This window comes from Enhydra lutris, unplaced genomic scaffold (genome assembly GCF_002288905.1).
Source record: "Enhydra lutris kenyoni isolate GAN:26980312 unplaced genomic scaffold, ASM228890v2 scaffoldscaffold1, whole genome shotgun sequence".
NCBI classification, from domain to species: domain Eukaryota; kingdom Metazoa; phylum Chordata; class Mammalia; order Carnivora; family Mustelidae; genus Enhydra; species Enhydra lutris.
This window is the reverse complement of record NW_019154085.1, coordinates 47,928,663-47,943,584: the sequence shown is the minus strand read 5'-3', so window position 1 is coordinate 47,943,584 and position 14,922 is coordinate 47,928,663. Positions and strand designations below refer to the sequence as shown.

Sequence of the window (14,922 nt, the reverse complement as noted above, 5' to 3'; positions counted from 1 at the left end):
CTCCATCTCCATCCCCATCCCCATCTCCATCTCTATCTCCATCCCCACCCCCATCCCCATCTTCTTGCCCATCCCCAAACTCATCTCTCAATCTTTACCTCCTCTATCTCTTTATCAGGCTCCACTTCCACCATCTCCATCATCTTTTTTCATATCCATCTCCATATCCTTTCTTTCTCTCTCTCTATACCTGGATCCACTTCTCTTCCCTCCACACTTCCCCCTTCATTACCCTTCACTACAGGTTGCCAATCTCATTATTTCCTGGTTTATCTTTCTTATGTTTATGTTTGCATAAATAAGAAAATACTTGGGTAGTTTATTATTTTCCCCTTCTTTTTTACACTAAAGGTAACATATTCTCAGTATTTTTATACATTTTGTTCTTTTTCATAGTGATCTCCATTGTGTGGACATACCGTAATATATTCAAACACAGTCTTGTATATAGACATGTAGGTTGTTAATGGCAAATTACGAACAATCTGCAATGAATACCAGTTTTGCTAGACATTACCAAATTCTTCTCAGCATCCTTGCCCGTTTACACTCCCATAGCCATAGAGGAGAATGCTTTATTTATTGATGCCATATTATTATATAGCAAGAAGGGACATATTCATGATGCTGGGTTTTCTTACCCAAGAGAAAGGAACACACAAATCACTTTTACGTCTCTCAGAAAATTTTTCTTCTACTCATTCGGTACATTTTCTGTTAAATTTAGTCCTTGATCATTTTATCTTCTTCCTTGGTACCAGAAACGGAGTTATCATTATGTCCTCTAGCTCATTGTTGCTTATGTGTGAAGGCAAGTTTTAACTGAATATGTGGGATAGCAGTGGAGTCCATGGCCTCATGATCTGAGTAGGAATGTCTGTCCCCAAGCCTGCCCATTAGGTGACCTGCTGGTTTCAGGACCAAGGTATTAGGTGACACAGACACTGAGAGCGGAGATGTAGACATATATAGAGATGAAATAGATGTCTTGTCTGTATTTATGGAACCACTTTAAGGAGTACCTATCAACTCTCATCTTCCTGAATGTCTCTTAGAAATGTGTGCTGACATTTGTCTAATTTCTTTTTCAGCATTTATGGAAATAAGCAAATTATTTTTCTCCTTAGATATCTTAATTTAGCAGATAATGTTAATGAACTTCCTAATATTTAAATTGGAACAAATTCCACTTGGTCAAGTTATACCATTTCTTGGGGTGGTATTATTTACTAATATTGTATTTACTAATATTTTAGCTAGAAGGCTTTCATCAACCTTCGTCTTTATCAGATTTAGGAATCAATTTTTCAGATGGAAGGGCCTTTTAAAAATGTTAATATTTTCAGTTTTATTCTGCATCTGATCAGAGTGTGTTTATAATATTTCTACTGTAAGGAACTTACTATCATTTTCTCTGTGGTCTACTCAGTGACTGGGTTTGTGACTGTCCCTTGTGAGGTTGAGAAGAAGCTGTATTTCTTTTATTTGGGTGTAGCTTTTGGTATATTGCCCATAAAATTTACCCCCACTGATTATGTTATTCAGGTGTTGTACATCCCCACTCATTTCCATCTCCTTTTCGTGTTACATTGTTGTACGATTAGTGAGTTTCTACGCCTGACTTCTTGCATTTTCTGTAGATGCTTCTTCACAAGGTGATTGTTTGGATATCTTGGAGTGGAAGCATTTAGAAGGGCTCTGTCTGCCTCGCACCCTCGGGCTTCAGTGCTGTAATGCCCCCTTTGTCATTCCCAGCACTGAGTCCAATCCATGCTGTGACACCAGGATCGCGCCTGACTTACTTGTCAACCTTCTCAGCATTTCTGAGTCACTTTGTGTGTCTCTGGTTTACAGTATGCCATTGTATCTAGTTTGGGGGCCAAATCTGAAGTCTTCTGTGTTTTAAAAGTTCAATTAAACCCACTCATATTCACTGATAAAACTCACATATTTGGGTTCAAATCTATCATATTATCTTGTAATTATTAATGCAGATTGTTATATTTGCTGTGTTGCTTTTTTACAAGATGCATATTTCTTTGATCTTCTACAAAATTATTTCTAAAGTAGCTAGGGATGTTTGCTTTTTTGCTCTTGTAATTATGCACACAATCAATTCTATGGTTTTCTTAGTTAATCCATTACTCTCTGGTTTGTAGGGTGTTGTTGTTTTTTTTAATCCCCTTTGGTTTTTACCTATTGCCCATAGGATCACCAGGAAACCTACTCAGCCTTCCCTCTCTTTCCTGCGTCCTCCCTCTGTGGCATTTCCATCCTGCCAGAAATCACACTAACGGTGCAGTATGAATCACGCAAAACGCCATCAGTGGCCACTTCCGTCCCAGATCTCCAGTTACTTCCAGCTTTGCAGACAGCAGACTGTCCACAGGTCTGTCATTCATCTTCTGTCTGTCTTGGGAGGATGTGCCGGGATCTCACATTCCCACAGCTACAGCTGTGTCTGGTGCAGACGACATTGGACTGCCCTGGTTAGGGCTGGGCTGGCACCTTGGGTGACCTCAGGGGACCCAGCATCCCCGGAATGCCTGGTGTTCCAGCTCCCTAACTCTTCTCACGAATGTGTCCCTTGTGTTCAGAGTCCAGGCCTCCAGAGCCTTTTGTTAGTTCATTTCCTAGAGACTTTATATCTTTGCTGCTCATGTGAATAGTATCATCTTATATTCCATGTTCATTTCCAAATCACAGTGTGCAGAAATGCAGTCAGTTTCCGCATCATTGGCCTTGAGTCCCGTGGCCCAGCTAGACTGCTATCTTGTACTTTAATGCATAATCTGTGGAGTATTTTGGATTTTCTGTGCACATAGTCCTTTCATCTACAATTAATTACAATTTTGTTTCTTTGTGTCCACTGGTAATATTTCAGTTACCAAACCTAGATGGGTATACCATGTTTTTTCTATGGTTGTTTCAACTGCTTTGAATGTGTGAGTTATGGCCGATACAGTAAAACATTTAACTAACCAAGAAAGTTACTAGTGATAACATATTTTTAGATAAGTAAAAATTCTTATAAGAAGATCAAAATCACCATTTATTTGGAAAAGTTTCCAAATTTGGTTATAAATGTTGTTCTGAATGATCTTGTGGTCAGTTGAACCCATTACTAAATGTTGCACTTGGCCAGCTCCTCCCCCTCTAGCTTCGCAACCACGGAAACTAGAACCAAGAGGTCCTCACAACACAACAACTGTACGCTTCCTTAGAAAGTCGTAAGTATTATTTCTGTAGTGTTAGAGTTGCTAGAAATAAAGTGTAAAGTCCTCGTTTGGGACTCTCCAGGCGGGTGAGAACACACGACAAATGCACTATTTCTAAGTCTGCTTGCAACAGGCCCTTCAAGGAAAAGAGAGAACACAGAAGAATCATTAGAAGCTATTAACCAGGCAAATCAATAATCACCTGGTAAAATGGGAACTTGGAAGCCCTACGTAGTTACACAACAGTGTGAAGATGATTCTTTCCATCAGATCAGCAAAAACATGGTTTTCAGACCAACACAGAGCAGAGACTTTATTATTATGTTCCCCAGCACACTTGTGATGCACTAAGATAAGTCTTCAGTGTTCCTAGTCCTCTAAAAACATCACTGTTATACACTTGATGAAAAGGACTGGTTGCTGTGAAGTAGTTCCTTAAAACATCACGAATCCATGGAAAGTAGCCACAGCTGCATCCCTGGTGCCCGTCTCCACAGGACACACTTGTGCGTCTGCAAGACTGACAGCAGAAGATGTGCTTGGCTTGGCGGACTCACCATGTGGCCATAAGCCACACCAGTCTCCCATCTGCCCCGTTTAAAACAAAGAAAGGACTGACTGACGGGGTGACTCGGTTCTTCCTTCCCAGTCTGCAGGGGCAGGATGGGCCGATGTGCCAAGGACGGTCCACACGGCTGGCCCTGCTCCTGCAGATTCAGGGCACTAGCTGCTCATCAGAGCCTCCACTGTCTATAAATCAGAAACCCACACGGAACTGATGCCCCGGAGTGTCTGGGTGGCTCAGTGGGTTAAGCGGCTCTGGTTGTGGTCTCAGGATCCTGGGATCGAGCCTCACATCGGGCTCTCTGCTTGGTGGGTGGGGAGCTTGCTTACACCTCTCTTTCTGCCTCCCTCTCTGCCTACTTGTGATCTCTCTCTTTCTCTCTCTCTGTCAAATAAATAAATAAAATTTAAAAAAAAAAAAGAAAGAAGAAGAAGAAGAACTGACGTCCCTTCTGATAACGGGAGGGTACTACAGAAACTGAGCACAGCCCTCTGGTGCTGGAGAAATGGGACCGGCCAGGAGGGGCTGGTGCCAGCCCACAGCCTGCCTCGCACCATCCCCAGAGATGTTGCTGTGTCTCCACCGCATGCTCACTCTGCAGAGCACGGTGACAGCCAGGCATCCTCACCACGTCTCCTGGATGGAGGGCAGGAACTACACCCGCCCCTGTGCCCCGTCAGGGCGTGAGGAGAGGGCACATTTCCCAAGCACCTTCCCACACGCGGTCTCATGGACCACAGTTAAGACAACATTGCACCCAATTTTATCCCCAAATTGGTTTCAAATAAGTTTTAAAAATTATAAAATCAGTAAGGAGGGACAAAATAAAAACAAGGTCGTGTTTAAAAAGCAGCAATAATGAAAATAAAGTTCTGAGCAAAAAACTGTTTGTATTTATATGTTGTATAGAATATTTTGTATTGCTAATAGGTAATACACCCAATGTAGTGACTTCCCCATGGGACACCTAATACCACAGAAGACATAAAAACTTCATGCGAGTCCTGTGCTGGCACCATATTTAGAAGAACAGTTAGCTGTTTCATCAGGTTGGAATGTGATGTCAGCTGTGCCCAGATGATCCCACTTTTGCATCTGCCACCTGCCCCCTCTGAGGCCAGTGGTGTGGGCACTGTCCGTGCTTGCAAACCCAGTAAGGGTCGTGCATCAAGCATTTGGTGGCTGAGCTCATGCACTGGTCCCATGCGGCATCAGTGGGTGTTTTCTCCCCCAGGACCAACGATACAGGTGTGCTGTCCTACAAGGAGCACCTGCCCGTGACACGCATCGTGGTGGCCGATGCAGCCCGCCCAAGCTCTGCTGCAGCCTACAGACTGGGGCCTCTGCTGTGCCAGGGGGACCGTAAGTAAGGTCCACAGGGCCTCTTTCCTGGGGGTGGCTGGTCAGTGGGACGACAAGGGGGCTGCAGCGTGCTGAGCTGTTGCTTCCCGTCGGGGTGCCGATGAAGAAGTTGTGTCCCTTTGCAGACGGGGAAAGCATCAGTGCTGTGTCGCTCTAACTCAATGATACAAACCATCACTAGGGAGCGTGGTGGCAGGCCTGTGGCCAGGAAGCTTCAGAGCCCATCCACTCAGAGCCGCCAAGGGCCCCCAGAGAAGGCTCCAGAGAACTCGCGGTTCAGGATTATCGTGAGACTCCTGCGAATTTCCTCTGTTCATTCCATTTCTCGGTTAGGGTGTTAGTCTGGGTGCAGGCAAGGAAGACAGTGGTCGTGTTTGAGCCCTGCAGCCGTGGGGACTGCTGCTGGATGCTAGGCGGGGGTCAGGTCGGGGCACAGGCCTTCAGAAAAGAATTTGAGAGCTGTTGTGTGTGTCGCTCATTGTTCTTGGTTTCATCAGGTTTGGGGAGAAATTCGTTCTGTGCTCCACTCTATCCCACCATCTGTACTCAAAGTCCGTGTGCATTTTACTTACGGGAAAAGAGGTGGTCTTCGTTTTCTGACGACCTGAACTGCAAAGCCATTTTAAAATCTTTGACATCTGCATTCTGCAACCCATTTCATTCAATTAATATTTCAGATAATTTATTCCATTAAAATTTTAAATGTGATCTGAACATCTGCCTTGGTGCTACCGCCAAAGACATGCAGTTAGGAAGCCTCGTTCTCAGCATCCTGTGGTCGGACAAGCCATTACTGAGCCCCTGCAATGGGCTCCTCGTTTTGTCAGCAGTGGCTGGAGCAGCCGTCTGGGGCTTGAAGCTGCACAGGGCACATTAATATTCAAGGCATGCACAGCAATAAGCAACCCATGGCAGAAGCTCACAGGACAAGCAATGATTTTGTTAATTTCTCCTCCATTTGGCGCTGTTCCATCAACACCATTCTGGGTGCAGGTGCACTGATCCCATTTTCAGAGATCCTGGACAATAGCCTCTACCGGCCTCCACAGCGCAGGTCCCAACCAGGGTCTGGGCACGTTGACAACTTTTAAATGCTTACAGCTGCTGATTGCCCTGCTTTCCTTTGGATTCGATTCTCTGATTTCCCTGGCTGCCCCTCCCCACCCTCCCCCCTCCTCCATCTTCTTTCCCCACTCCCATTTGTTCCACAAATTACATGAGCAGAATTATGAGAAGACACATTATGAAACCAAAATGAAAAGAGTATCCTGCCTGCTCACAGGCTAAAGAAAAGAGGAAATATTTTCCAGACATTCAGTCAGATAACGATGGAGTGTGGCCAATGGTGCATCCGGGTGCAAGACGGAAGGCCATCACTGTCCTCCCAGGGCAACAGAGAGAGGACGAGTCCAGGCACACACGCAGGATGACACATGCACACAACGGGGAGAAGGCAGGACACAGAGTGGGGGTACAGGAGGCCTCACTGGAAAGGACCCACTGATGAAGACCAGCAGGACCAGGGACATGCACCAGTGCAGGGAAAGCATCCTGAGCAGAGCGGGTGGACGGCTGCTGGCCCGGGGTCCCAGCTGCATCAGAGAGCCACAATGGGAATTTGCTTAAAGGTAGACGCAGATTGATGTGAGCTGTGAGCAAATTCAAGGTAGCCAAGTGCTGGGTCCAGACAGCAAAGGATGGAGCCGCCATGGATGACATGGGCTATTCTGACCTGGTGACATGAACAGGCTGGTCCAGATGTCTGTGGGGTGAACACAGACAGGCAAGACGGAGGGCCTTGGCCCTGCTCACATGGTGTCCCTGGAGAGGCTGCCTGCTATCTGTGGGATTCGTGTGAGGACAGGTCTCCTGGATGGTGCATGTCCCGAGAGAATGGAAGAGGTCAAGGACAGAGCCCTGCAGAGGTCAGGGGATGAAGGGCAGCCTGGCAATTCTGGGCAGACACCGTCCAAGGGAGGAAGCCCAGAGACTGGGAAATGTGCAGGGAAGAGGCCGACAGTACAGGAAGGTGGGAGTGGCTGTCAGACCTCCTGGGCCCCAGCCTCACTCAGCCACAGCGCTTCCATCCCAGATGTGCAAGAATTCATGGCGGACGGCAGGGTGCATGCAGAAAACTATGGGAGCATCACAGCAATTTACTTACATTTTCTCTTGCCCCTACACTAGGGTGGGAGGGCTGGCGAACCTCTGGGCCCAAGATTACTTCTTTCTACCTGCTTTGGACCTCCTGGGTCCAACTGCCCTTAAAGTAAACATGTCTCTGTGCTGTAGATAGTAAAGAACCTGTTGTATCTTAGGAACACCAGTAAGCTTCGTAGCAGCTGCCACATTAGGGGAGTCCCCCACAGACCCAGAAGGGAACGCAGGCACTGAAGCCTGAGGTGGCTTCTCAGTCTGCTTGCCGTGTGAATAGCTGTAGAAGTAATTCTCACTTCCTGTGAGCTCCACGAATGTTGTCTGCAGGTGCCTCCCCTGCACGGGGCAGCGGGTCTCCTGCACAGACACGTGTGATGAGCTGTGTTCCCTTCCAGCTGGCCTCCAACCAGAACTGTCCTTATAGCCAGCCCCATAGTTCACTGTTTTCATGTGCATTTTCCTTTATATTTGATCCCAATTGTTACTTTCAAAGACATTACAGATTTCAAGAGAAGCCACTGAAGTATTGGATGGACACACTAGTGTTTATGTCCCAAAGCTAAAGTGGCAATCCTTAGTGTTTTCTCCTTAAGAAGCTGTGTTTAACAGTCTCTTAAATGATCAGAAAGATGGATTGCTAGAAAAATCTCAGTCAGTTTAGCAATTTTGTAATTTATACTTCCAGTTTTGAAAAGCAGATTTTTTATTTTCATATACTTTTAATTTTTAAAGTAAACATCTTTGTTTTATAAAAGTGTGCCTTTAACATGGTCTCTATTCCTTTTTAAATAATAATTATTAGGATAATTTATTAATAGGTCAAATAAAAGCTTAGAAAAGAAAATATTTATGAAATCAGCCTTAACCCAGTCAGGCTAACAGAGCTAATTTCCCTGACTGGGCAGTGTCTGTCTATACAGCCATATTTCTCACACATGTGTGCACAGGACACACACACTGTCTACAGATACACAGTCCATGTGTTACATTGTATATATAGTAATGTTACATATATAATATATATAGTACATTGTGTATATGTATCTATATTAAAAACATATGTAATGCTACATCTCTTTCTTATGTAAGTAACCATTCTATATCACACAGGTGCACCTGCGCACACCCATCTATATACACATGAGATAAAGGTTGCCTTCAAGCAGGCCTGTTATCAGATCTCTACCTTTAAGGTCCATATGATAATGTGACTCTTTCCTGGGTGGCTCACAGCCCTTCCTGTCAGACCCCCCAGAGCGGGGCCCATGTAGGTCTGCTCCTACAGAACTCATGGCTCCCACCCGTGAGTTCCTGGACCCCGACTTCGCACCCAAGGCACAGAGGACCCAGGCCCCTGAGGGTGCAGGCAACAGATAGGCACTGGGTCACCTCGTCCAGTTCCACCAACAAGAGCTCGGTGGCCAAATAGTGTCCATATTAGTTCAAAGGCTTCAGCCACATAGAAAATGAGAGGTGCTCCCCCCGGACTCACTCATTGCGGAAGCGTGTAGCCCACGGGAAACAGATTCTAGCCTACTAGATTAAACCAGTCCCCAGAGCTTCCCTTTGGTCTACTTACAAAACTGAAATGAAATGAAAGATATGCTTTTTGTTGTTGTTGTTTCAGGTATAGAATTCAGTGATTCATCACTTATGTACAACACCAAGTGCTCCTCATGACAAGTGCCCCTCTTAATGCCCATCCCCCATCTAGCCCATCGCCCACCCCCTGCCCACCTCCCGCCAGCAGCCCTGTTTGTCCTCTCTTGTTAAGAGTCTGTTTTGTGGTTTGCCTCTTTTTTATTCCCCTATGTTCATACGTTTTGTTCCTTAAATTCCACACACATGTGAAATCATGTGATATTTGTCTTTCCCTGATTGACTTACTTCACTCACCATAACACCATCCATGTCATTGCAAATGGCAAGATTCCATTCTTTCTGCATAAATACTGTATATTTACACCACATCTTCTTTATCCGTTCATCTGTGGATGGACATGTGGGCTCTTTCCATAATTTGACTATTGTTGATACTGCTGCTATAAACATGGGGGTGCAGGTACCCCCTTGAATAGTGACTCAAAAGATAAACCTTTAAAACTGTTTTCTCTAATTTGGGATTTTAAGCCCAAACATTCTTGATGACCAGTCAGCTCGTGTTTGGGAAGAGTCCTTCTTTTCTCTTTGGTGCTGTCCTAAGTCAGCACGCTGCTGGAAGAGCAGTGTGGTCCCACTGAGTGTGGCCACAGAGACCCCTGTGACTGGCAATCACCTGCCATCTCCTTCATGAACTAGACCAGGACCTGCCCCTGGGAAGAACTGTGCAGAGGAAACTTCACCTCACCTCACCTAGTTATCCTCTAGAAAAACAAAACATTCCCAAGATGTATCGCCACAGAAAGCCAGCAAAGGGGCTGTTGGCTCCACATGAGTCCCAGGAAAACCTGAGAACTGACATCTTGATTTGCCCCCCACCCCCAGCCAGAAAGCTGCAAAGCAGACCAGCTTGGCAGGAGGTGATACTGGCTAGAGACACGCAGTGCAGAGGCTAGCCAGGACTGCGTCTGTCCTCTGGACATGGAGTGGAGAGGTATTTGAGGTGGCTGTTTTCTGACCATGCATGAGCTTATGCTCCAGGAAAAGTGATTCAGACGTGAGTGCTGTCAGGTATGGGGCCTCAGAGCCAGGACGCAGGGTCATCACGGCTCAGGTTGTGCACCATGCCCAGCCTCAGATCCAGGACGCAGGGTCATCACGGCCCAGGTTGTGCACCATGCCCAACCTCAGGTTCAACAGGAGGCAACCCCAGCAAGAGGGAGGCCAGGATATACAAACTCAGAAGGAAAGTGCGGAGGAGCCCAACCAGAGGGTGGCTCCAAGTCACACTGCATCACAGGATCACGTGTTTTTGAAAGTTCATTTCCATCAAAGAGCTAATCCTTGGGAAGAAGCTTTTTATCTTTGAGAGGTTTTAGCTTCTTTATTTTTCATTAACTTTGAGCGATTGGAGATGCCGCGGCAGAAACCAGTGTGGGTGGTTACTTTCCACCCATCTTATCAGGACTCGGGAAAATGCTTGTCTGGGAGAGCAGGCTTGGTAGAGCGTCTCCCCATCTCCGTCCCAGTCAAGATGGGAGTGCGCACTCTGGGGAACGAGCCTGGTAAGGCTGGAACAGTTTGGACCAGCTGAGTCCCTGGGGTTATGATGGGCAACTCTTTGGATTTCTGCAGGATTTTTTTCAAATTCAGCTATGTACATGCTTAACATTCTAAATGATGAGATAAGGTCTGATGATAAACTGTGGAGAATGTTATCAGAGTGACTTGCCTGGATGCAGAGGAGATATTCCTAATGGGTGGTGTGGAGATGGACACAGTTTGCAAGGCGCTCTCTCTCCTGCCCCACGAGGAGAGGGTCTTCATGGATCCCCACTCCCACTGAGCTCTCAGCTCAGGCATCTTGTGGGCACGCTCAGGAGAAGGCAGCCAGGACAGCAAACACAGCTTTGAAAGTGAGACCTTTCCCTTCTGTCTCCTAGAATCCTTCTGGAACTCGGCTTCCTTCCACACAGAAACCTCATACCTTCACTTCCCCACTCTACACGCAGAGCTCAGCGCCGACGTGTCCTTCTTTTTCAAGACGAGAGCTTCATCTGGGGTGTTCTTAGAGAACCTGGGGATCACAGACTTCATCAGCCTGGAGCTACGCTGTAAGTTTCCAGAAAACTCTGTGGGGCCCTTGTCACTGGTCAAGGAGGCCTGGACGCTCCTCGTCCCTCCATCCACCAGCTCCAGCCTGAGACTCGGGTCCAGTCCTGCAGGTCTGTGCCCCCTGCCCAGCGGGAGCAGTGGTGCACATGACAGCCAGTGGAAGCACCAGTCCACACAGGGTCCAGTCTGAGAAACATTCATCCGGGGGGTAGACGGGGTTCGAGTTCAGCTAACTCTACCACAGGGTGCTCACCAGACCCCCAAGCAGCTTGCCGCAGACACCCGTGCACCTCCAGCTTGCTCACATTATAAAATGGGTGAGGGTCTGGACCAAGTTCTACACAAAATCCAGATGTTTTATAGTTTTTCTACACATGCAATTATGGTTTCAATCTGGCACAAATCGAAGTGAATTAACACATTCTGAATCATATTTTTAAAAATTATTATTTTCCCAAGTACGAGATCCCTTTGCCCTCTGGTCTACCTGGAAAAATATTCTTCTGCCCATGGTCAGAGGGAGGGCCGCTCCCCTGTGTCCCCGAGGCCCCTCTGGGAAATGGCTCTGACCTTCCCATGTATCATGTTTCCAGCCCCAAGAGAAGTGGCCTTTTCCTTTGATGTCGGGAATGGGCCCTGTGAAGTCACAGTGCAGGCGCCTGGCCCCCTCAATGACAACCGGTGGCACCTGATCCGGGCCGAGAGGAACATCAAGGAGGCCTGGCTGCAGGTGGACCTGCTACCACCCAGGACACACATGGCCCCCGAGGACGGGCACATGCGCCTGCAGCTCAACAGCCAGCTCTTTGTGGGTGAGTGTAACCCGGTGCCCTTCCCAAGCCTGGGGTGTGTGCAGTGGGGTGGATGACTTCAAGGAAAGGGGACAGGCGAGGCAGGGGTGGGACAGTAGCTCCGCGCCAGCCCCCACTTCCGTTGGCCCCATCGGCAGCTCCAGGCTCCAGCAGCCGGGGCTGCTCATGCTGGACGCTGACCTCCTGGCATGGCAACAAGGTGCCTTTGTCCCCAGTGTGGACGCAGGAGCCAACTCGCTGCCCCGGGGGGTCAGGCACTGACCTCCCTGAGTCTGGCTCCTAAGGGACAAGCAGCGGGAGCTGCTCTGGCCACTTAGTGCCCAGCAGTGAGGCAAACATCAGCGGCTCCCACTTCTAGATGCTGGGCTCCCACCCGGGGGCCCCCCAGAAACAGCGAGAGGGCCAGGAGGGTCAGCCACCACCCCACACACCTTGATACCCCCACCCCATCAGTGGGCATCATGGCCTCCTCCCTGACCCCTTCAGCCCCCGCTGGCATCACTCTGCTCAAGCCTCGTGGGGCTGCCACTGCGCTGGCCGCTTGGTTTTCCGTTTCCCGTGTGTTGTTCACGAACGGCTTTACTGGGATTGGGGTATCAGTAAGACAGAGGGGTTAGCCCTCCTGTGACCACTCCATACATTTCAAATGAATAAGGATACTGTTTATTTATTACAAACTCCGACAAATGAAAAATAATCTCCAACTATTAATGAAATATCAACCAGTCTCAGTTTGAACCAGATTCCCAGGATCCCTACAAACCGTCTCGTTGTCTTATAGGCTCCTACCCGAAAGAGGAAGCTTACCCTGATGTTTCACAAACACAGGTTTTCCTATTTTCTGTATAATTGTTTTGCTCTTTTCTACTTTTTTTCAACGTGGGGCTTGAACACCCAGCCTTGAGATCAAGACCTGAGCTGAGAAGGGAGTTGGGGAAATTGGAGGGAATGACAAACCATGAGAGACTGTGCACCCTGAGGAACTAACAGGGGTTTTGGAGGGGAGGGGGTGGGTGGGAGGTTGGGCGAGCCTGGTGGTGGGTATTGTGGAGGGCACGTACTGCATGGAGCACTGGGTGTGGTGCACAAACAATGAATTCTGGAACACTGCAAAGAAATTTAAAAAGCAAACAAAAATTAAAAAAAAAAAAAAAAAAGACCTGAGCTGAGATCCAGCCGGCCGCTTAACGGACTGAGCCAGCCAGGCGCCACTACCATTTTATGTTATTGGAGATATATTTATTGAAATTTCTATGCCTAAGGCACTGTACTAGACTCCTGAACTGTGGTCACTTGGCCAAACTTGAACAATGTTTATAAAGATTTTTTTTAATTGAGTAAATATAAATAAGACATAAAATCCCTCAAATATCATGGGATATTTTCACTTCTTATGTTTTGTTTCTAGTGATTGAAACTTCTGTGAACCCCACTTTTATGTCCCAGTTGTTACACTGGGTTAGTTAATCCTAAATCTTTGAAGCACTGATTAGTGTTCGAAGGTAAGATCTCAGACACGGTTCTGCACCAGTGTCTGACCTCCTGAAGTTGCTGTGCAGTAGTAGGCTGTTTTCAAAGAATTTAAAACATCGGAAATAGCCTGAGAACATTGAACAATGGAGACACATGGTCTTCAGCCCTCTGTGCACAGTCTGCCCCGGGCTTTCCTGCACTGTGTCCTGTCTGTCTCGCTGGGACTGTTTCAAGGAGGGTAAGCCTCACACTGTGCAAACACGCCAGCCCCGACCATCAGTGGCTGGGGCACTTTTGTGGGAATACAGAAGCTATTCTCCACACGGAGTCAGTTCCTTCAACGTGCCATCCCACGTGTGATCCTGCCCAGGAGGGGAGCCTCTGGGGACAGCATGGTGCTGTCTCCAGATATCTCTGCCCCACCCTCTGCTTTGCCTCCTGCTGCTCTGGGCAGCTGCCATTGGTACATGCATTTTGGAGACCTCCATCTCTTCGGAATCCCTTAGTGGAAAGCAGTCTCATGTCTGAGCTTGATTCTTTAATGCAAATAACTGTAGGTATTGATTATGGGAGATTAATTACATAAGCACAATATACACATTTTTAAAAACGTTTTCTCAAAATGCAATTTATTTCTAGATTGTGAAATAAGAGAAATTTGATCTTCATTTTAGGAACTCATTTCTTACCTACTTTGATCAGAAAAATAAAAGGTGGGCTGCGGTATAAATAAAATTTTAGGATTTCTGAAACAATTGAGCAGAAGGATTTAATCTCTAGTTTGACTATTTATCAAACAATATCCTCCCAACATATTTCAACTTTTGACTTTGTTTGCCCATTTGAAGATCTAACCTCTTAAAAATGTTAAGGGTACAAAACGTGTTGTTAGCTCTAGATCCCTAGAAATTATTTATCTCTCATAACTGAAACTTGGTGTTTTCAACCAGTAACCCCCCATTTCCTGCCCCATCCCCCCTCCCCGGGGCTCTGATGGTCACTACACTCTGTTTCCATGAGTTTGATGATTCTGGATTCCACATATGAATGAGATGAGAGAGCATTTGTTTTTCTCTTTTGTATCTCATTTAGTATAATGTCCTCCACACCCACTCACGCTCTGACAAATGACAGGATTTCCTTCTTTTTTAAGGTTGAATAATATACCACATTTTCATATCTAATGTGAGATATTTATGGACATTTCTATTGTTTTCCTATTTTGGCTGCTGCAATAAACATGGGCATGCAGGTATCTCCTCAAGGTACTGAGTTCAGTTCGTTTGGATATATGCAGAGAAGAGTAATTAACAGGTGATACGGTAATTCTATTTTTAACTTCCGAGGAAACTCCTACTGTCGGCTGCACCAGTTTGCCTTCCTACCAACACTGTCCCCTTTCTCCGCATCCTCCCCAATATCTGTTAGCTCTGTCCTTTCAGTAAAACCCACTCTAACAGTTGTGAGGTGATAAACCACTACAGCTTTGCTCTGCACGTCCCTGGTCATCAGTGGTGCGGCGCTCCTTCTCATGTACATGCTGGCTGTCTGCATGCTTCTTTGGAGAAAGTTTGTTCAGAGCCTTTACCCATATATACTCAGGTGATTTTGGTTTTATGCT

General features: G+C 46.8%; 1 protein-coding gene across 1 annotated transcript in view; it reads left to right on the top strand.

Moving 5' to 3' along the window:
• Positions 1-14,922, top strand: part of LOC111140088 (contactin-associated protein-like 4) — a 99,411-nt gene that overhangs the window by 80,547 nt on the left and 3,942 nt on the right. The window contains exons 16-18 of the mRNA XM_022492490.1: positions 5,018-5,145; positions 10,845-11,015; positions 11,610-11,828. Coding sequence (XP_022348198.1) covers positions 5,018-5,145; positions 10,845-11,015; positions 11,610-11,828 — 518 coding nt within the window. The remainder of the gene's footprint in view (positions 1-5,017; positions 5,146-10,844; positions 11,016-11,609; positions 11,829-14,922) is intronic.